This window comes from Eriocheir sinensis, chromosome 55, assembly GCF_024679095.1.
Source record: "Eriocheir sinensis breed Jianghai 21 chromosome 55, ASM2467909v1, whole genome shotgun sequence".
NCBI classification, from domain to species: Eukaryota; Metazoa; Arthropoda; class Malacostraca; order Decapoda; family Varunidae; genus Eriocheir; species Eriocheir sinensis.
The window spans coordinates 10,832,953-10,856,285 of NC_066563.1; the positions used below are offsets into that span (position 1 = coordinate 10,832,953).

Below are 23,333 nucleotides of genomic sequence, written 5' to 3' on the forward strand. Positions count from 1 at the left end.
AATTAGGTTAATTTTTTTGTTGCTGATTTCAGTTGTAATTGCATGAATGTATCCTTGGAACAGCAAACAACTTTATTAAGGCCTGTTTTCATATGTCATCAGGGTCTCTTTAGTGTTCCTGGTGGGGTGTGGAGTGTAGCCGGGCATGAAGCTGTGCTAGGTGTTGTGCAGGACTTGTACACTCAGATATGATCGTAGAAACAAATTACAGTAAACACAGACGGATGCTTTGTTAGGATTTTGAAATGACTTTGTCTTGAGAGGCAGAACATAGTTAAGTCAATGAAGTTAATCCAGATATTACATTATGTCGGATAAATTGTTGATTGAATAAGAAGAGAATAATGATTGCTAGATTTTATTTTATTTATTTATTATTTATTTTTTATTTATTTTGTTATTCACTTTATTTATTTATTTATTTTTGCCTGTGGCACCAGTAGGCTCTCTTGTTAGAGCCTGATGGTCGGCCCAGCCCGTTGAGGTGCAGGCAAGTGTTTACAGTGGGTATTGTTTGTTGGATATTGGTAAAACAATATCCTAACATGAAGGGACTTTTATAATTACATGTCAGGAAGACCCTACACAGGATGATTTACTCCTGTATTGCTGGAAATCTCTGTCAGATGTACTTGTCAGGTTAAGGTTATCTACATTGTTTGCATAGGAGAAATATCAAACTATTCAATGTCATTTATACTCTCATGTAGCCATTATATGTTATGCTTTACAATATTGTTGCTGGTGAAGACAGTTGCATTGTCTAAAGCTGATGTGCATCATTGGTTACAAATGGAGGGAGATAAAAAAGCTAACTATATTTTACACAAACTTATTGTGTCACCTTTTTCCCTCTCCACCAGATATTGCGGGCGGCCAGTGTCAGCCTCCCCAGCCACTGGTAACAAGAAGACGCACCAGCGGGAATTGAAGAACCTTTTGGAGGATTCCTTGACTGTGTCCCAGTAGGATCCTCCACCACAGGCAGAATGAGGATCACTCTTGTGGAAGAGAATTCACAACAGGTACACAACTATCTTGAGGTCTTGGAGTAAATCCTGAATTTAAATCGATGATGACATTTTGTCAAGCCCACACACAGCCATAACATGTGCCCCTAACTTTACTTTTATCTATTACTTTGTCTTTTTTGATATTCAAAATATTTGCATTATGTCCTTTTAATGAAAATTCTTTAGTCAGTTTTAGAAGTGTGGGAAATGTGTTTTGAAACTCGAAAATCATTCAGCATTATAATTTGAAAATATGTATCCTGAGTTTGAAGCAGCAACCTATTCTGATTTATGAGATGAGTATGATATGGGTAGCAGTCTATTTAGTGCCATCATAACCAGCATAAACCAATGGTCATAGATGGTAGTTTTAAGTTGACATGTATTGTACTTTAGTTGACTCTACATTGTACTCCTGTATTATCTAAGTCACTGTCTTCACCAACCTGTTGTTATTCTTGTAGCAAAGTATATATATATATATAGCACTACTTACAAAGGAGAGGCCTCTGTTAAGTGGTGTACAGTGTGTACAGAATAGGAGTAGGGTGGTGTCAGGGTGCCCATGCCGGTGTTCGTGGCAGTGACGTCTTTTTTCTCACAAAGAAGATGAATTCAGGCCAATTTGTGGCTTTTAGGAAAACCACAGGCTACAGATCGCTATGCTCACCTCTGCCACTCAGTTTCACGGCGATATCCCTGACATGGTCAGATGACGTTAGTGATGGAGCGCACGCCTGGACACGTGTATATATTGTATTTATTATAAGTTTAGGAACTGTAAATTGAAGGTGATGTTCTTTTTAAGGATAAAATAAGTGCTAAATATTGTTGTTGCTGAATGCAGATTGACATTTCATTGGTGAGATCTTTGATTCTCAGTGAAGAGTTCGGAGTCTTCATGCATTTTGTTTCAATAATAACCACATTGGATATTTGAACTGAATTCCTGATGGATTACTTTATGCTGTTCCTATATTCTACACATCAGCTCACTTCACACAAAAAAAGATTATTAAATTATTGTAATTTTATGAGAAGCAATTTTTGTTTTAGCTGGCATTGAAAGGGTACAAATTGCAGAAAAACCTTCTCAGACAGCATATTAACCCAGACTGCATGGAACACCAAGTGTTCAGTGTTTGATTGCCAGTAACTCACCTTTACCTTGCAAAATAATGATAAAACTAAGTTTCAATCCTAATGCGTTTTGCTCAGTGAAAGATATCATGAACCTTTTTTAATATATGTAAGACAGGCTTTGATAATAGAAGGTAGTTTGTTTGAACAATATTTATGACTGGAATGGACAGCTTGAGAAGAAATATATTTTTGACTACATATTCACCCAACTGGACGGACCTTTCAGCTTTTTTCTCACACTTCACCTCCACTGATGCTCTTCTCAACTCTACCTCATTCTTGCTATGCAGAGAATGTGAAGATTTGCTCCAGTCTTGGCATGACCATCATAATATTATGTATCTCCAGATAGTCTTAATTATTGTTTTCATCTTCTATTTTGCAAATGCTGTCTTTAGTTTTGTTCCAGCTTGATAGATGGATAACCTAAAAAGGGAATCATCATAAAGTTGTTATTCACTGTGTGAGGGTTGAAATGAAACCTTTTCCTCTCCTTTGTTTAAGCCTCTCCTTTCCACTCATTCCTCCTTATCCTTTCCGGTTGTTGAATTCCTTCATATAATTTAATCTTTCATTGTCATCCTCCCTCTTTCTTATGTCATGCTGTTACACCACTCAACGGTGACTCAATTGACTACCTAATATTGACTTTTATCAATATGTGTGTAGCCTGCAGCAAGACTACATTATGCATTATCATTATCATTGCTACTGTAGCCATAGCTTAATGATCTAGGGTAGCCTTAGTAGGAATATTAGTTATTATTTCTTCTCTGATCAAATCAAGCATGCTCTTCTTTACGTTGATACTGTGTAGTAAAAAGTAGAGGAAAGTCTAAAGAATCTACCAGATTATTAATCATCAAAGACTGAATTTGAGGCTTTGCTTGCAAGGTTTCCTAGGGTAATAGAAAGCAGGAAGCCTTCAGGTCACCAGCTGCTCATCCTTATGCAACCAATGTTCATGGTGACTGAATTCGCACAGAGTATTGAGGGGAAAGAGTTTTCAAGTAACACTTCATAATGCTGCAAGTAAGGCAATAAAGGGTTTGTCATTTCATCTGGTTACTAAAAGGAAGTTTTAAATTTATGTCAAATGGATAACTATAGGCACAAGCAGTAAAGGAATGGCCAGAATCATACACTTAAGATTTCTAGATCATTGAAGTGTGAAAGTATTAGGGCGTGCGAACTAATGGTGAAGTACATATAGGATATAACTTATCACATGAGATATGGAAGCAATGGTCAGCAGCCCAGCTAATGCGAGTTGTTGGTAACCTGGTGCAGTGTAGCTGCTTTGTCCGTTTATTTGTGTCAACAAGCCGAGTCTTTAAGTGCCTATACCCACTTACACACACGCTGAGTGAGAATAATAGCATTGCACCTCCTTTGTACTCTTGCTTATGTGCCGATTCGCTTCCTGTGCCACAGCTGCTGCTCATATACACGTAGTTCAGTTTTTTCTTTTTAAGAGCATAATATATATCCTCAGTGTAATATTTTCACCCATGATGGAGTTTTAACAGTGTATTCACAAGAGGAGCTGTATATAGAAGTCTTATTTTTCAAGCACAGCTGTACATTGGTGAAACAAGTAATATGTGAAGAAAGGATGGCCATTTTATTTCATCCCCTCTTTGAAACTCCAGAGTATGACCAAGTACAAGCATGCTGCATTGCATCTGTGAAATGTGGTGGTAACTTCCTTCAAAAAGTTTACATTTAAGTTTATTCTGAAACTTAACCCGGTAGCAGCGACGGGCCAAATTTGTGGCTTACCGTGTAGTAGCGACGGGCCAAATTTGTGGCTTTACTGTGTAGCAGCGACGGGCCAAATTTGTGCCATGATATAAACCCCCCAAAATAGATGATACATAAACTGATCACAAATGCTTTGATGTATATTATGAAATGGTTTGTGTGAGTGATGTTTTTTTCTCATTTTTCTCGCTTAGAGGGACCACTAAGAAACATGATCCCCGCTGCTACCGGGTTAATTTCTTTCCCCTTACCCTTCCACACTTAACCTGTCCGACTTGATTCATCACACCTTATACGAGTTTTTTTGATTCCCTCCATCACATTTTACTTCATACTAGTTCTCCATTCAGTTTCCCTGTATTCATTCTCTCTTGCAGCATTTCACATCACCTTAGTTATCCATCCTGTTTCTCCACTACTTAGTACATGTATTTTCATTTCACTTCATACTAGTTTTCAATCCATTATTCCTCATTTATTTTTTCAGAGTCTCTCATGTCATACCAGTTCTCTATTCTGTATTAATCTTCATATAGTTAACACATTTCACCTCACACAAGTTATGTCCAATTTTCCCTCATTTTTCTCACATAATCTAAGGACAAAACCTCCCTTCCGTGAGTTCTATTCAGATACCCTACGCCTGGCCCTGTCCACCCAGCAGTGAATGGGTACCAGGTATTAATCGGGGGTTGTGTCCCATCTCCTGGGATCTGTTCCATTCTCCTATAATTCCTTCCCCTTCTGTCTCTCTCTGGCATATGTCCACAGATGTTGCGCCAACTAAACAAAACTTTCCAACTTTCCATGAGTACTAAAACATAAATAAATAAATAAACTATAAAGAAAATAGGCATTATCTTGAAAGCCAAGATGACATAAGATCTGACACTTTAAAAGATTAAAATCCTAACCCCTTTGTATTTCATAATGATTCAGCATATCTGTATCACATTAACCTTCAAGAAAAGCCTAGAAAGGTCACATCTTCCCTGGGCCTTCCCTACAGCTTGCTCTGGGACAATGTAGGGAAGGCCAGTGCCAGTCATGCATGCCTCCACCCACTTCAGTTGATATTATGTTTTAGTTGTTTATTGCCCATAATCTAGGAAACTAATTTCATAAGTAAAAGTAATGGCAATATAAATATTTCTTTTATGTAGGAATATATAAAAAAAATATATTTGATGATTAAACTGAGACACAAAGTATAAAAACAATATGGTGGGACACTGTAAATTTTTTGCAGTGAAGTTGAAGCCATGCACAATACATTGTGAAAGTACAATGGAAGCAGAAGTTAATATTAAACCTGTAATTTTTCATTTCGGCCATTTATGCACATAATGATGCGTAAAAATACTGGCAGTTGAACAGTCCTTCAGATATACTGAAGAAAGATCAGGCACTGCTTATCACAGCATCAAGACTTGGCATTAGGTGAATGATGAATGAGATTATCATAGCATCATGTGTTATTGTTGCTTTGGCTGTGCAGAAAGGTTTACTCAAGCCTTGATATCAGGTACATGAAACCTTACGGACTTAAGTTATAATCACCTTTTACTCAGAGATGAACGTATAATAAAATGTGTAAGGTAAACTGTTGAAAAAATGTGACAATGCAAGGAAATGTAAAATTTGCTGAAAGAGGCAGATGTATATGTTCCTGATGTCATACTTCAGACTGCTTGAGGAACACGTCAGTTCTCAAGGACAGGTGACTGCCCTTGATGCCTGATGAACCGGAAGCCTCCTGGTCACCGTCACTGGGGGGTGAAAACTTGCAGCAGCAAATTACTGTGTTCCAGCCAGCTTTTGTTGCCCTCCACACTTGCTGTCTGTAGTTACTGTTGTACCAGATGAATAAAAGTGGGTCAACCACAAAGTGAGTGTAGAACAGCATGTGGATGCTGAGATCAAGCGTGTGGGAGGGCTCCTCGAAGAGGTGGAAGACGGCGTGTGGGAAGCCGAACACCATGTTGCTGATGAACACCGCCAGTATGGCTCGTGTCGCCTGGTCCAGGAGGGCGCCGCTGCCTGTCTTGGACTCACACGCAGCAAGGCGACGCCTGTTCTTTCTCACCTGCAGGACAGAAGAATAACACTAATTATTTCTGCTGGTCACCTAGGTGTACTGAAATATAACATGATTAGTACACTTGAATTTATGCTTGTACTCGAGTAAAAGCCAATTTTTCGTCATTTTAACTAAATAAAGTCGTTTGACAGATACCACTTTTCTAGGGAACTATTTATATTCCTCAATTAAACATGGAGGGGGTGGACTGTTACACATTCATATATGACAGTTTATTGTTTCCATGTTAATCTTTCCTTACGGCAAATATCATAAGGGCATATGAGGTGGCAGTCATGAGGAAAGGAACCATCATGTTGGTGAGGAAGTAAACGAAGACGAGAACTCTCTGGGCGCGCTCTGCCTCCAAGTAGTCCAGCCCCAGTGTGCCCGATAATGCCTGTGCAAACAAAAGTTATCGCGGTGTTAACACTCCAGTTGAACACAAAAAACAACAAAAAAACTACCCTGTTCAGTTATAGGAAACTACTAATATATTATCTACATTATGAGAGAGAGAGAGAGCATTTAAACTCTTGATCCATGTCTTGGTGTTGATTTGGGAGGTATTACATACATATACACACATACACGCAAAAAGATTGTGTGTGGGTGTGTGATTAAGGTCTTTCCTCTGTTCCTCACTCCTGTGCCTCTACTACTTCCTCCCAAACCAGTATTAATTTAGACCACCATGTGCACATTCTTGCACTGACCATGAGCAGTGAATACACGAGGATGGAGACGACTATGGTGAGCGCCACTCGCAGCTTAACCTCGTGTCTCTGCGGCGACCACACCGCCACCGCCCTGATGAAGACGAGAGACACATGAGTCACGGTTGCTTATGACGGATCTAATGAATATACTTCACTTAAACAGGCTTGATCTTCACCGTACTGATATCCTGAAGTATATATGTGTGTCAGGTTATCAATATACAGGTCAAGGAAGTCTTAAATTACCTACTTTCCATATCACGTCCCTATGAAATACCTGATTATGGCAAGAGCTGTGATGCTGGCCAGTTCCATATGTATCATGAAGCTGTACACAATCATGGTGATCACTCGGTAGATTTTGGGCGTGTTTCTCGGGTCGCAAGTGAGTACAGCGAGCACCATCTCGGCTTTCATGGGCTGCGTCACCAGGCAGAGCACCAGGAGGGGCACGAACACGCCGCACAGCAACACCTTCACCGCCTGCCACGTCTTCTTGCAGGTCACCACGCACCATATCGCTACTCCGTTACCTGGGGCGACACATCATCACAATCATCACAGGTCACGTTTTTGTCACGTGATCTTGTGGTTCAACTCGCACCATATCGCCAACCCAAGAAAGGCGAGACACGAAGCAAGAAGAAAAAGAAGTTACAGGAAAGCAATCACATTCATTACACCAAACACGTCTCTGTCACATGTTATTACAGTTAAGAAGAGAAAATAAAAAAACTGCTCTTCCGGATCTTCATGGGAAAATTATACGCGTGGATGGTTAGTGAAAATATCAGAAAGTGACGGTGCGCGATGAAGAACTTTGAGAATGCACATGCAACAGCCAAACGGCGCAATGACGGACAGTTACTGGCATTCAAATCTAAGATAAATAAGAGAGAAAAGGGGTCATCAGGAGAGAGAGAGAGGGGGGGGGGGGGAGGAAACGAGAGACAAGGACGAGCAAAAGGAGGAGGAGGAAGGACATAAAAAAGGAGGTAAAAAAATGAAATAAAGGAAAGAGGACCAATATGTAGGAAATGTCAGAGCAGAAGCAGAGAATGAGAGAGAGAGAGAGAGAGAGAGAGAGAGAGAGAGAGAGCGCATTCATCACAAAATTTATTTCGCCCTTGGTCTGCTTTATCTTACCGCAAAAAGAAAAGAAAAGCCTGATTATGAATAGAACAGAAACGAACACACAGGGAAAGGCAAACATGAAGCAAGCACACAAATAAGGGTTAGAAAGAAACAAAATTATACTTACATAGCGTGCCCAGGACAGCCACGGCGTAGAGGTGCACCGCGGCCACTATCAGGAGACTTCGTGAGGTGGGCGGCTCGTCCGGGTAGTAAATTCCAGCCTCGTAACACCGACAAATCACTCCCGAGCAATTAGCAGCCATGATTCTTCCCTAGATGTAACAACAGTGAGCAGGTGGCGTGTTTCCGTGGCTGGACGGTGTTAAAAGTGACACTCTGGAAGTATTCTGTCGTGGGTTTTCCGGTGACGCGAGGTCCTGGGAAGGGGGGGAGCGTAACGGGCAAGGTGCTACTCGCTAGGGACGATGCAAATATCTTCCTCTCCTCCACTGCAGGCTCCGTGGTGGCTCTGTTTTCGTGTTATCCTCCTTGGCAGGCCCGTATTACCCCCACCGATAAATACTCGTAACATTCTTCACTTCTTTCGCCATGATTCGTTTTGTGTTGTTATCTGACGACTTCATGCATTACAAAACCTCCTTTCTGATATATTTTCTCACTGCAGGTTCATTAATTGGTGGCTCGTTTCCTTGTTTCGTGTTTTTGTCCACCTAGTTTGGCGTGCACTATCTGTAAAGTCCGATTTATAAGACTTGGCAATGATCACTCGAGGTGCATGACGTTATTCAGGTATTTTCTTGGTACATCCTCCATGTTGGCTCGCGTTTTGGTATCTTTCCACACAATGAATGTTCTCTTGTGGCTCTTTTCCTATTGTCATTCACTTATTATAATTCCTTTCCAGTGGTAGGCGTAGGATGAAAAACCCGGTAAATCTTTCCTACAGGCCCCACTATGCCATCCTCGCTGAGTTCCTTTCGTTCACCGGCGTTCGATTTTTGAGACAGCAGTTCACTCGACTTGCATGTGTTGTTACGGAGGATCAGAACACACTGCAGGGTATTGTTTTGAGATGTTAGGGTGATTATTGAGAAACCAATTCACTCGACGTGCCTGTGTTGTTACGGAGGATCAGAACACACTGCAGGGTATTGCTTTGAGATGTTAGGATGATTACTGAGACAGCAGTTCACTCGACGTGCCTGTGTTGTTACGGAGGATCAGAACACACTGCAGGGTATTGCTTTGAGATGTTAGGGTGATTACTGAGACACCAGTTCACTCGACGTGCCTGTGTTAGCGAAGGAGGATCAGAACACACTGCAGGGTATTGCTTTGAGATGTTAGGATGATTACTGAGACAGCAGTTCACTCGACGTGCCTGTGTTGTTACGGAGGATCAGAACACACTGCAGGGTATTGCTTTGAGATGATAGGATGATTACTGAGACAGCAGTTCACTCGACGTGCCTGTGTTAGCGAAGGAGGATCAGAACACACTGCAGGGTATTGGTTTGAGATCTTTGAGTGACTTGCCTTTTCCTGCCACGCCGCCTAGGAAAAAAAGGATTGGGCTTCATCACCGTGACCCAAGACTAACAGACAGACCAAGCAAATAACAAAAGCGAACACGGTAGAGATATTTTCCTACTGCATGAAAAAACTCACTGAACTGGAGGCCCGAGATGCATGCTGGAGATGTGGGACTCTTGGACGACCTGTTTGTTTGTTTGTTGTTGTTGCTGGTGGTGGTGATGCTTGTAGTAGTAGTAGCAAAAAATAATAGCTCTTTCCTTCCTCCTCGTTAGCAACCTCCAGCACAACACAATATCGACACACCTCCAGATCCACCTTTAACCCGTGAGATGCGTGGCTCCTATAACCTAACCCTCCCTCCTTTCCTCCATCAGGCCAGGAAGAGAGGAGGAGGAGGAGGAGAAAGAAGAGGGAGAGGCGGCAGAGATTACATCACCACAACAACAAGAGAAACAGCGGGAAGCGGCGGGTGGGAAGAGAGTCTCCCAGGTCTTGCCCGGTAAACCCCCACACACCTTAATTTGCGGGGCCATTGTTTTCCCTCATCCATGTGTGTGTGTGTGTGTGTGTGTGTGTGTCGTAGGATGGACCTGTTCAATTTGCAAGAGAACGGGTATTGAGTTTGCGTACTGAAGTCACTGCCCTCTCTTCTTCTCCCTCACCTGTCATGCAACATTTTCTCTCTCTCTCTCTCTCTCTCTCTCTCTCTCTCTCTCTCTCTCTCTCTCTCTTTCGCAACCTTAAAGTGTTCTTCAGTAATAGCAACCTTTGTTTTTCTGTGTATATGTTTTATTATTATTTTTATACACATGTACGTATCTTATAATAGAATATATTTACACTTATTACACACTTAATGCACAAAGCAGGTGGCGTAAGATAACATACGAAAACAATACACGCAAATCTAGGTCCTCCATCGCGTGTCTGACATTTTTTTTTATGAAGACGTGGACGGAAATTCCAAACCCACTTCCTAGATTCTGTTTGCTAACGTTCGCTTTGCTTCGTTTACTTTCACAATGCATCGGTAACTTGGATCCTCGCTGAGCATTTTCACCGCGGCATGGGAAACCCTACCGCCTTCCTCCAAACGTTTGTCGCATTATTATATTCACGGCCACAACCCGCCCCGCCACTTCCACAACGTGCCTCGACGCCCTTCCTGGAACCCCGGTGGCAATGGGCTTGTTGCTATTCGTAAACGTTTCCCTGCTTGGAGTTCCGGTGGGTAAGAAATCTGACACTACGCTGCAGGATAGTTTTAGTGCGTCCTCCGTGAACCCAAGTCTGACTGCTTCCAAGACTCCTTCAACCTGAGGGTCGTATCATAAGACATTTCGGCGCCCAAGTTCACATATCTGACATGGCTTTCGTAGGAGCTGTAGGCCTTTCCAGGGGTAGTTTTATGACCCTGGTGGTAATTTGACCCTTCTTCTGTGCCATTAACCTTAAAAAAACACCCATGAGAACCCGATTGATCCCCTCTTTGACCTTTAGAAATAGTCGATGTGAGAAGCGATGGTGTCTTAAAATACATCCCTGAGGGTGGTATTCTCAGACGCTCCCTCCTCTCACAACATATCTTTCCAAATGCCACAAAGGTTATTAGTTTTTTCACGTTCATGGTACAGGAGCTTTGTCATATTACCACCAGGGTCATAAATCTAGCCATGGAAATACCCACAACTCCTACGAAAGCCTTATCAGATGTGGGTGTGTGAGCGCCGAAACTTTTAAGAATATGGCGAGCCTTACAAATTACTGGGTCTGGCGAGGGACGCGCAGCATGTTGTCAGTCGTCGTTACCATTGACTCTGATATGATAACTCCTTTTGACAATCGTGATCTTTGCAGCATTATTAATTTTGACAAGGATTCTTTACGTGTTCTTGTTTAGGATTTGGTATGTCTTCTTTAACGTTAAACTGATGTAGCCAACGTAGCTATATACTGTAGCAACCTAGGATTTTTTTTATTTACGGTAAAGGAGGCAGTTCAAGGGGGAAAAAAAGTGAGAAAAAAGTCCGCTAATCGCTGCTTCTACAAAAGAGAGTAGTAAAGTTCCATCAACTGTATTTCCTCCTGCCTACGACTTGAACTCATTCAAGAGGAAGGTATCAGGACACCTTTTCTCACGTAATTGACTGCTCTTTCGGCCACCTCTTCGGATTCTTTATAGGAGCAGCGAATAGCGGGATTTTTTTTTATTGTTTCCTTTTTTTTGTGCCCTTGTGCTGTCTCCTTTGCTGTAAAAAAAAAGAAGAAAAAAAAGAGTGGCCAAAAGAGAGGTCAATTTTGGGTGGAGGGGTGTCTTGATACTCACTGCCTAGTCTCAGCCAAGGTCTAAATAGATCGTGGCCGGAGCGGACGAGTTTTGAGCCGACCATGAGTTGACCTCCCTTTCTTTAGATCTTGGTCTCAGCCATGCAGGAATTCGGTGATTTCTTACAATACTGAGTTTTTTTCATCTTATTTTCATCGAAGAATGAGATGCGTCACTCTACGGAGAACTGAAGTCCCGGCGTCTTTGTGTTTGTGAGTTGTCACCCAAACAATAGCAGCGAATATCCGGTGTAGCGAACAAGGACACGACAGGAACCCTTTCTGACGACGTAGTGCGCTGTTGTGTGTGATTTTGTATATGATTCCCTGCGTGTGCAAACCTAAGATGAAAACAATGATGTACGGGAATGTTGGGTACTACAGGTGCGACACGGAGCGCATGGAGTGTCACAGGCAATCATATAAATCAAACCAAAGTATAACACACACACACACACACACACACACACACACACACAGCGGTGGGGGAAAGGTACAGAGGGAGGACAGGAGTGAGAATTCCCTGTCGTTTCCTCTCTCATAATGAGTGAAGGGGAAATCAGAGAAGAGGGAGAGAAGGGGGGAAGTGTAGGTTTTTTTGAGAGGGAGAGGCGAGGTTTATTCTAGGTGCAATAATACTGTTCACTAAAACAAAATCACATCGGTCAGCAATGCATTGATACCCCGCGCCAAACGATTAGACATACGTGGTTTTAGTTTGAAGTGTTGCTGATCTTGGTCAGTCCCGGGGACTTCCATACTGAAGTTATCTCTGTACTTCAGGACAAATTTACTGTGTACGTGACATCCGCAGCGCCTGCCGTGTGGGTGGAATATCTCGGCCACAGGTCAAAAAATTCAGCCATGCTACTTTCTTGCCTCGTCGGAGGCCGGGGGCGTCACGTTGAGGGGCAGAGTGGAGGCTGTGGGGTGCCTGAAGGCTGCCCAGCGGGTGCAGGAGGCGAGCGTCTGCAGCACACGCCGCCGGTGGTGCACGTTGGAGCAAAGGTACGCCAGCGGGTCGACGAACAGGTGTGTGTAGAAGACACAGTGTACGGTGACGTAGGAAGTGACGCCGAAGTCTTGAGGCAGCATGTGGTAGGCGGAATGTGGGAGGCAAAAGAGCAGGTTACTGATGAACACGGCCAGCATGGCCCGCGTGGCCTGGTCCATCACCTCATGCTGACCCCCGCCCGTGGCCGCGTGCTGACTGGCGGCCAGGCGCCGCTTGTTGCGCCTAACCTGGAAAAAAAGTGCACATTACCTGGTAAGAAAATTGAAAAAATAGTTTTTGAACTTGTAAACAAATGCATCATAATGAGAAGCTTGCAGGCATCTGTATATTTAGGACACCAGGCACACTCACGGCAACCATCATGGAGAGGTAGCAGGCGAGGGTCACCACCACAGGGGCCAAGACGTGAGCGGAGTTGTAGATCAGGCCCACCAACATGAGCGTATATTTATCGACCCTTTCCACCCAAAAAGGCGCCACGATGAGCTGCCAAAAATAGTAAAGTCACTTCGAGGAAAATTCTTATCGGAGTTTGTAACAAGAGACAGAGTTGGTTGTGTTACTGTGGCAGCGTCCATGGCCTCCGTGCAGACTCACCATCGTGGCGATGACGCAGTAGACGGCGGTGGCCACGAGCAGCGTGACGGCGGCGGGCAGCGTCACCTGGCGCCTCTTGGTCGACCACACCGCCACGGCCCTGCGGGCACGAGGCGCACGTCACACTCAAGGGATGTGGCACACTAGTAACAAGCAACTCAAGCAAATAATAAGCCGGTTACACATGAAAAACTAATTCTGTTTGCGTGTCATGCGTACGTCCATGACACTTGTCTCCGGTTCCTTCCTCAAAAAGAAAACCACACATAAGTAACGTTGCCCCTCACCTGAGGAGAGCCAAGATGGTGATGTAGATGATTTCCATTTCTGTCAGTACGATGTAGAGGGTGAGCATGACTCGTGTCAGCGTCTTGGAGATGTATATGTCACAGTACATCTTCGCCAGGCCGACGTGGGCCATGAAGGGCATCACCGACAGGCACATGAGCAGGGTGGAGGAGAAGAGGCCGCACAGGAGCACCTTGACGGAGGGGCGCGTCCTGGGGCAGCCCACCACGCACCACACCACCGCCACATTGACTGAGGGGCACGACACGCACCATGTTAGTCGACGAAATGATAATAGGAGTAGTAGTAGTAGTAGTAGTAGTAGTAGTCATCATCATCATCATCATCATAATAGTAATAATAATAATAATAATAATAATAATAATAATAATAATAATAATAATAATATAAAGACAATAGTAATAATAAGAGGAAGAAAAGAAGAAAAAGAAGGATGCGGAGGAGGAGAAGAAGGAGGAGGAGGAAGAGAAGAAGATGAAGAAGAAAAAGAAGAAAAAGAAGAAAAAGAGGCCGGGGAAGAAAAAGAAGAAATAACAATAACAAGATGAGGAAGAAGAAAAAAAAGAAAAAATGAAGAAAAGAAGAAGAAAATAACAAGAAGAAAAAGAACAAGAACAAAAGAAAGAGGAAGAAGAATAAGGACAAAATGAAGAACAAGAAAAAGAAGACGAAGAAAAGAACATGAAAAAGAACAAGAAGAAAGCTTATCCATGCAGTTTATCATCACGAGTTAGTTTCTTGTTCTTCATTGTTATCAGTGTGACGGAAATGAGCACCGAGGCCATGCGCAGGTTAACTTTAAACCCCAACATTGACTACTTTCTGTGATCTATCTGCGACTCCTCTGCGGCAGATCGGCGACCTATCTGCGACTAATCTCCGACCTGTCTGCGACCTATCTGCGACCTATCTGCGACCTACTTGTGACCTATCTACGGCCTATCTGCAACCACGAGTCAGGACGTTTGGGTGAAATGTAAGGATACTAACTCTCTCGGTGTCCTTTGAAGGTTCATCCTGTGAGTCATAGTATGGGTGAGGAAGAAAGAAGAGAAAGAGAAAAATGAAGAGGAGGAGGGAGAGGAGAAAGAAGGAAAAGGGGAAGAGAAATCGGAAGAGGAGGAGGAGGAAATAGAAGAATAAGAAGAACAAGAATACGAAGAACAACAAGAACAACAGGAGAAAAAAAAGGAAAAACATATAATTAGTATGTAAGCGATATTTCACTGCGCTTATACATCAACAGTGGGAGGAGGAGGGTGTGTCACTGAAGATGGAGGTGCAGGACTCACAGAGGGTGCCGATGAAGCAGACGGAGTAGCAGTAGACGACGAAGAAGAGCATCAGGTGGTCTGAAATCTCCCCGTTGAAGGTCTTCCATATGAGGCTGCAGTTCGCCATGGCTTGCGTCTCGTGGTTGCCCGCTGCTCCCCTGCTCAACTCTTCCCACTCTCCGCTTCCTCCAGTCTTTAGAATACGAATGGGGGAAAAAGAATCATAGTATTTATCAGTTTCAGTGTTTGCCTAGTGACATGTGATACGGTTATTCTTATCTCTTCATTCTCACTCCTTCGGTTATCCGTGGCAGTTTGAAAAAAAAAACTATTGTACGATGTGTTGAGATGATGAAATATCCTGTTTTCCACTCAACACAACACCTGTGACGGAGGAGCGGTGCGTCGGTTTCTTCTATAACATCTAGCAAGAAGCTGAGCCCGGGTTGCGTGTCGGGTCACGGGTTAGCCTCGTCATCCTTGGCTCGGTGAGGCATGAACCCCATCACAATCAGCGTCAAGGGGACATTTAATTTCTTCTCGCAGGTCGTTATGAATGTCGCCTCGTCAAGACAGAACCAGAAGTGTCAGTCAGAGAACCCGACCGCTGCTTTGCCCTCTGCCTTTTCGTTGTCACAGGAAAAGCGTTCAATAACCCTTACTCCTTTGCCTCCGTGGCCTAGGGGTACGCCAAGCTACGAATCCGTGGACCTAGGTTCATAACATAAGAACATAGGAGTCTGCAAGAGGCCGGTAGGCCTGTACAAGGCAGCTCTTGGTAAGACGGTGCGCAGCCAACCCAGCTGTTCATCCTCCTTTTTGGGCAGGTCAATAAACAGATACCTAGGGACACCTGGGGAAGGTAAACTGTGGAAACCCGAATGTTGCACCTTCTCTGTGTCCCGGGGTAATGGGTTCTTACCAACCACAGGCTCAAGGGTCGATGGGACGACGAGCTACTATTATACAGTCAGTCAGTCAGTCACATAGATGCATTGCAAGTCAGCCACAATCACAATCCAGACCATATAGTCAATAAGTCACACATACGTTGACCTCATCAGCCACACAACTACACAGCCAGTCAGTCATACCGACGCCTACCCTCAGCTCTAGATGGTTGGTCAAGCAGCCACAGAACTATACAGACACATCCGCGTCCACGCTTCCACAGCACACACACTGTGCACGCCATTCGTTCATGCCGTCACCAGGACTCAGCACTCGTATACCAGATATCCGGTGGGGACATGCAGTGCTGCTGGCCGGAAACCACTCTTCGTTACTCACTACCAGTAGTACGTTTATTTTGTTTAGCTTATCTTTATGCGGTTCTCGTGGGACCTGAAAGAGTGAGGTCGGTATTCTCAGACGCTTCCGCCTCACATCAATTATTGCCAAAGGCCGAAAAGGAGATTAATCGGATTTTAACCCCTTCACTCCAGGACACGCGGTGTTACACTGGGGCTTTTTCTTCCAACCGCGTTGGCGGTACGGGCAACCGGCAACTCCATGGAACTTTTCTGGGTGTGCGTCACACACGACCAAGGTCGGTTGCCCGTATTCACAAAGTAAACAAACCAGTTGCTCTGTATCCACATTGTGCGCATGTTTCCGTTGCTCAGCAGCGCGGGCGGCGGCTCCGAGGGTTACGGCACAGGCGGTGACCTGGATGGAATTGAAGGTGTTTGAGCAGGTGGCGTCTCAGACCAGCGACCTTCCGCTACTGAACGGTGTGATGGTGATGCCGTCTGGCCGCCGGCCGTCACCGCGCTCGAGGCCTCGTGGCTCGAGGAGCGCCGGCACTCCTGCAGCTGCCAGGCCGCGCCTTATGATATCGTTGATGGGTGCGTGCCTTGGGAGGCGGCCTGGGTCTCGGGGGCAGGATAGCTGATGGTGACCTAGGCTGTCCGCCATAGCGCCACACTTGCATCTGTGTGGGAAGCACACAGGAATGCCGAGCCTCAGGGCAACGCCGACCCGAATGGCTTCATCAGGGAGGAGAAGGCCGAGCTTCTCCACGGGGAAAGCATTAAGCCATGCTCCGCTATGTGGTTCGGCAGCAGCAAGCAGGCGGGCGCCATGTAGTTACATTCCTCGAGGAGAGTGTCAAGGTGTTCGAGAGAGGCGGCTTCGTCCAGCTGGCGTTGCTGAAGTGGCGACTCTGCGTGTGTGTGTGTGTATAATAATAATAATAATAATAATAATAATAATAATAATAATAATAATAATAATAACAGGTTTATTAATGTATGGCAGCCGTTAGGCTGAAAATATGCAAATTAAAAATACAATAAACTAATAGTAAACAGGCTACACTAGAGGGAGGGAGGGGCGCATGGAGTGTCACAGGTAATCACATAAATCAAACCAAAGTATAACAGACACACACACACACACACACACACACACACACACACACACACACACCTTTCCACGAGGGAGGGAGAGCGGTGGGGGAAAAGGTACAGAGGAAGGGAATCAGAAAAGAGAGGGGGGGAGGGGATGTGAATAATTTATTGAGAGGGAGAGGCGAGGCTTATTCTAGGTGTAATACTGTTCACTAAAAACAAAATAACATCGATCAATAATGCTCGGGGACTTCCATACTGAAGTTATCTCTGCACTTCAGGACAAATTTACTGTGTACGTGACATCCGCAGCGCCTGCCGTGTGGGTGGAATATCTCGGCCACAGGTCAAAAAATTCAGCCATGCTACTTTCTTGGCTCGTCGGAGGCCGGGGGCGTCACGTTGAGGGGCAGAGTGGAGGCTGTGGGGTGCCTAAAGGCTGCCCAGCGGGTGTAGGAGGCGAGCGTCTGCAGCACACGCCGCCGGTGGTGCACGTTGGAGCAAAGGTACGCCAGCGGGTCGACGAACAGGTGTGTGAAGAAAACGCAGTGCACGATGACGTAGGAAGTGGGGATGAAGTCTTGAGGCAGCATGTGGTAGACTGAATGTGTGAGGCAAAAGAGCAGGTTACTGATGAACACGGCCAGCATGGCCCGCGTGGCCTGGTCCATCACCTCATGCTGGCCTGCGGTCGTGGCCGCGTGCTGGCTGGCGGCCAGGCGCCGCTTGTTGCGCCAAACCTGGAAAGAAAATTACATATTAAGATACTGTAAGAAAGTTGAAAAAATAGTTTTTGAACGTTTAATGAAAAAAAATGCAGCATAATGAGAAGCTTGCAGGCATCTGTATATTTAGGACACCAGGCACACTCACGGCGACCATCATGGAGAGGTAGCAGGCGAGGGTGACCACCACAGGGGCCAAGACGTGAACGGAGTTGTAGATCAGGCCCACCAACATGAGTGTGTATTTATCCACCACGTCCACCCAATAAGGCGCCACGATGAGCTGCCAAAAACAATAAAGTCACTTCGAGGAAAATTAATATCGGAGTTTGTAACGAGAGACAGAGTTGGTTGTGTTTCTGTGGCAGCGTCCATGGCCTCCGTGCAGACTCACCATCGTGGCGATGACGCAGTAGACGGCGGTGGCCACGAGCAGCGTGACGGCGGCGGGCAGCGTCACCTGGCGCCTCTTGTTGGACCACACCGCCACGGCCCTGCGGGCACGAGGCGCACGTCACACTCAAGAGTTATAATAAGTCCGCTTCATTTCATCAGTCCACCAGCAAAGCGGGAATATTGATAGATGTGGCACTTGTGCATTTCTAGTTTGTGAATACGTGAAAATCAACTGTTGTGATAGATATGGCCTTTCAAAGGCCTATACTTTATCTCATTTCAGGTACATTAAAAGACATCTGGCTCTGCTAGTGCAAATTAAAGGTGTATTAATAATTTATCGCATGTAAATAACGATAAATATTCAAAATAACATGAAATAGTAAATATCAACTGTTGAATGTGATGCTAGGCTATTTCGAATATTACCCACGTTATCTACATGCAACAAATTATATATAAAAAATAAATCTTATGTATAGGCATTTACAGAGCCAGATGACTTTTTATGTACCTGCAAATAGATGAATTATAGGTATTTGAAAAGCTATAAATCGTTCGGGTATGATCTGACGAAACTATGATAAAAGCTTGCCTTTCGTGTGCTTGTATGGTACATTATCGATGCAAATCGGCATGTTTGCGGTTTATATAAAAGGGCTTGAGGGTTCTTTGTATACACAAACATTCAAGTATATCACTGAAAATAAAAAGTAGATCTTACGCAATCACGAACTAACAATGCCCAGGTGCCACATCTACGTTCGCGAGTGGACAGATGGAATAAAGCAGACTTTTTTTTATAGTAACAAGCAACTCAAGAAAATGAAAAGTTAGACAGGTTACACATGATAAACTAATCCTGTTAGTGGCTCATACGTACATGTCACTTATCTTCTGTTCCTTCCTTAAAAACAAAACCATATATACATAGGCAACGTTGCCCCTCACCTGAGGAGAGCCAAGATGGTGATGTAGATGATTTCCATTTCCGTCAGTACGATGTAGAGGATAACCATGACTTGTACCAGAGTCGTGGGGATGTATATGTCGCAGTACATCTTCGCCAGGCCGACGTGGGCCATGAAGGGCATCACTGACAGGCACATGAGCAGTGTGGAGGAGAAGAGGCCGCACAGGAGCACCTTGACGGAGGGGCGCGTCCTGGGGCAGCCCACCACGCACCACACCACCGTCACATTGACTGAGGGGCACGACACGCACCATGTTAGTCGACGAAATGATAATAGGAGTAGTAGTAGTAGTAGTAGTAGTAGTAGTTGTATCATTATTATTATTAGTGGTAGTAGTAGTAGTAATAGTAGTAGTAGTAGTAGTAGTAGTAGTAGTAGTTGTATTATTATTATTAGTGGTAGTAGTAGTAGTAATAGTAGTTGTAGTAGTAGAAGTAGTAGTAGTAGTAGTAGTAATAGTAGTAGTAGTGGTAGTAGTAGTAGTAATAGTAGTTGTAGTAGTAGTAGTGGTAGTAGTAGTAGTAATAGTAGTTGTAGTAGTAGTAGTAGTAGTAGTAGTAGTAGTAGTAATAATAATAATAATAATAATAATAATAATAATAATAATAATAATAATAATAATAACAATAGTAACAATGATAATAATAATAACAATGACTAATAAAAATGAGAAGCAGAAAAGAAGAAAAAGGAGAATTCGGAGGAGGAGGAGGAGGAGGAGGAGGGTTGTCGTTTGCGCATGGTCATTTCATGTAAAGAAGATGAAGCAGAAGAGATGGGTCGTGGTACAAGGAAACACGAAAACACTGAAGAGCAGGCAACAGAAAGTCTAGGAGCTAATGGTATAAGGCTGCCTGCTTTAGTACGTCAATCAAATCGTCGGGCACTTACAAATCAACAACGGGAGGAGGGTGTGTCATTGAAGTGTGTGTGGGGGGGGGGGGGGGCAGGGGGGAGGTGCAGGACTCACAGAGGGTGCCGATGAAGCAGATGAAGTAGCAGTAGACGACGAAGAAGAGCATTAGGCGGTCCGAAATCTCCCCGTCGAAGGACAACCATACGAGGGTGCAGTTCGCCATGGTTTGGGTCGCTTGGTTACCTGACGCTCCTCTGCTCAACTCTCCACTTCCTCTTGTCTCTTCTTTTAGTATACGAATGGAGGAAAAGGAATCATAGGGTCATATTCTTAAACATTCCGGTGCCCAAGTACATACATTTAACAAGGCTTTCGTGGGATTTGCGGGGATTTCCAGGGGTAGTTTTATGACCCTGGTGGTAGTCTGACCCTTCCTCTGCACCGTGAACGTAAAGAAACACCCATGGAGACGCGTTTAACCTCTTATTCTGCCTTTAGAAATGATGGAGGCAAGAGAAGGGAGCGTCTAACAATACCGACCATAGTATTTATCAGTTTCAGTCTTTTCCAAGTGATGTGTGATGTGGTTGTGTTTATCTCTTTATTTTCACGCCTTCGGTTATTCGTGGCAGCTTGAAACACTATTGTACAATGTGTTGATGGCGCTCCCCTGCTCAACGCTGTCCCCACTTCCAGTTTCCTTTCTTCTTGTACTAATATACGAATAGAGGAAAAAAATCACAGTATTTATCAGTTTCAGTCTTTTCCTGGTGATATGTGATGCGCTTGTACCTTTTCGTTCATTGTCACGGCTTCAAGTATTCGTGGCAGCTTGAAAAAAACTATTGTACGATGTTTTGAGATGGTGAAATATCCAGTTTTCCACGCAAAACAACACACGTGACGGTGGAGCGGTGCGTCGATGTCTCCTAACGCTTGGGAACAAACTGAGCCTGGGCCGAGTGAGTCTCCTTTCCCTCGGCTCGGTGAGGCATGAATCCCATCCCAATCAGCGTCAAGGCGACATTTAATTTCTTCCCGCAGCTCCTTACGACAGAACCAGAAGTGAGAGTCAGACAACCCAACCACTCCTCTCCCCTGGCCTCTCCGCTGTCACAACAAAAGAGTTCAGTGACACAATTTTGCTCCCTTGCCTCCGTGGTCTACCCGGATGTTGCACTTGCTCTGTGTCCTCAGGTTATGGGTTCTCACCAACCACGGGGTCAAGGGCCAATGGGATGAGAACCTAGGGCACCCGCAGCTATAGCGTATGCACCCAACTTTACCTTTACCCCTTGAATATCAGACTTTGGCTCATGTGTCAGAAAACGTCACTGGTCGAGCATAAAGGTGGGATGATGGGATTTAGAAAAAGTCTCACAAACTTACTACAAAAAAATATTATGTTAGCGCTGTATCTCGTCTATTGCGTGCCCTTTTTATTTGATGCCCTTATCCTTTGAATACAACAGGGTAATGTAATGGAAAACGTCATTAGGTAGATGAAAGAAAGGACAAAGAGATAGCGCTGTTAGTTATCGTGTGGCGCTTGTTGTGTGTTGAAGGTGCAGGCGTCAGCAACAAGATAAGAAGTGTGAACTATACAAATCACGAGCCTCAGAGTCCAACAGCAAAGATAAGTTAGAACAGAAGGCGCTTGTTGTGTGTTGAAGGTGCAGGCGACAGCAACAAGATTAAGAAGTGTGAACTATACAAGTCACGAGCCTCGGAGTCCAACAGCACCGTTAAGTTGCGATGCGCCGCGGAGTCTTGAATGTGTCTCGCCAATTAAGTAATTAACAAAGTATTCATCCGCCATCCACTCGTTCTCCCAATAGTACCATGCCCGGTGAAGCAGTGGGGGGAATGTCCTTCGCGTAATAGCAACATAAGCGGGTGTGTGGTGTGTGAGGTCCTGGCAGTACCCATAGATCGAGGATAAAGAGACTTGCTCATGTCGGGAGGTTACCTGCTGGCGATTACGAGTCCAACACGTGATCAGGCCGTGAATTACACATCCTCGCACTCACCTACACCCACACACCCATAACCACACACTCACCCACACCCACACACCCATAACCACACACTCACCCACACTCACCCACACCCACACACCCATAACCACACACTCACCCACACTCACCCACACCCACACACCCATAACCACACACTCACCCACACTCACCCACACCCACACACCCATAATCACACCCTCACCCACACTCACCCACACCCACACACCCATAATCACACCCTCACCCACACTCACCCACACCCACACACCCATAACCACACACTCACCCACACTCTCACACCATAAATTCACACGCTGTCATTCGGTTTCATGGCTTACACAGGATGTTCGTAGAGTCTGTTTTGCCATTCCGTCCTCCGACTCGACCAATGTCGCATGATCCTACATCTCTTATTTTTCATTTCCTCCCACTCCTTCCTCAACTTCTTCGAATACTAACACAGCGTTCCTTCTGTTTACATAACTTTGCTGTTTTAAATCTATGGTTGACACGGGGATGATAATGTATTGCCTAGTGTTAGATTTGCTTGATACTTACAATACCATACACTTATCACAGTCACACAGACACAATCACTCATGCCGTTAAAATCAGTCATGCGCAGCCATATATTTGTTGACCAATTCAGCTATACTCTTTCACAATCATAGAGTCAGTCAGTCAGTCAGTCACACAGATGCATACCAAATCAACCAGTCATGCAATGTAGTCGTGCAGTCAATCAGTCACACACTCAGCCAGTCAGCTTATGCAATCAATCAATTTCACAGTCAGTCAGTTAGTCAGACACAGATGCATACCAAGTCAACCACAGTCATGCAATGTAGTCATGCAGCCAATCAGTCACACACTCAGCCAGTCAGCTCATGCAGTCAATCAATTTCACAGTCAGTCAGTTAGTCAGACACAGATGCATACCAAGTCACCCATAGTCTCACAATCCACATTCATTACAGTCGCACAATTGTTAACCTCCTCAGCCACAAAGCCACGCAGCCGCACAACTATAGACAGCCAATCAGCCGTACAGACTCTTACCCTCCGCTACATGGTCAGTCAAACAGCCACGGAACTATACAGCCACTGGTCCAGACACTCAGCTACTCAGCCAAACAGCAA

At 44.6% G+C, this 23,333-nt stretch overlaps 3 protein-coding genes across 14 annotated transcripts in view; 1 reads left to right on the forward strand and 2 right to left on the reverse strand.

The window, feature by feature from the left end:
- Positions 1–3,770, forward strand: part of LOC126984060 (2-oxoglutarate dehydrogenase complex component E1-like) — a 27,440-nt gene extending 23,670 nt beyond the window's left edge. For all 8 annotated transcript variants that reach the window (XM_050837443.1, XM_050837442.1, XM_050837447.1 and 5 more), the window contains one exon: positions 864–3,770. In XM_050837443.1, coding sequence (XP_050693400.1) covers positions 864–969 — 106 coding nt within the window. In that variant the 3' untranslated portion in view covers positions 970–3,770. The remainder of the gene's footprint in view (positions 1–863) is intronic.
- LOC126984062 (uncharacterized) lies at positions 2,394–9,731 on the reverse strand. 2 transcript variants are annotated; one of them, XM_050837451.1, is made up of 6 exons: positions 9,486–9,731; positions 7,981–9,371; positions 6,997–7,252; positions 6,717–6,810; positions 6,263–6,400; positions 2,394–6,006 (listed from the first exon to the last, which is right to left on the reverse strand). In XM_050837451.1, the coding sequence occupies exons 2-6, from the start codon at positions 8,117–8,119 to the stop codon at positions 5,596–5,598; spliced, it is 1,038 nt and encodes a 345-aa protein (XP_050693408.1). In that variant the 5' UTR covers positions 8,120–9,371; positions 9,486–9,731; the 3' UTR covers positions 2,394–5,595. The 2 variants fall into 2 exon arrangements, with proteins under 2 accessions (XP_050693408.1, XP_050693407.1); XM_050837450.1 differs by lacking the exon at positions 9,486–9,731 and having other exon boundaries at positions 7,981–9,477.
- Positions 9,732–10,120: 389 nt separating this feature from the next.
- LOC126984063 (D(2) dopamine receptor-like) lies at positions 10,121–21,221 on the reverse strand. Of its 4 annotated transcripts, XM_050837456.1 has the most exons (6): positions 15,978–17,049; positions 14,892–15,066; positions 13,578–13,830; positions 13,291–13,390; positions 13,045–13,179; positions 10,121–12,920 (listed from the first exon to the last, which is right to left on the reverse strand). In XM_050837456.1, the coding sequence occupies exons 2-6, from the start codon at positions 14,998–15,000 to the stop codon at positions 12,546–12,548; spliced, it is 972 nt and encodes a 323-aa protein (XP_050693413.1). In that variant the 5' UTR covers positions 15,001–15,066; positions 15,978–17,049; the 3' UTR covers positions 10,121–12,545. The 4 variants fall into 4 exon arrangements, with proteins under 4 accessions (XP_050693413.1, XP_050693410.1, XP_050693412.1 ...); XM_050837453.1 differs by lacking the exons at positions 14,892–15,066; positions 15,978–17,049 and adding an exon at positions 20,290–21,221; XM_050837455.1 differs by having other exon boundaries at positions 14,892–17,049.
- Between the last annotated feature and the right edge of the window lie 2,112 nt (positions 21,222–23,333).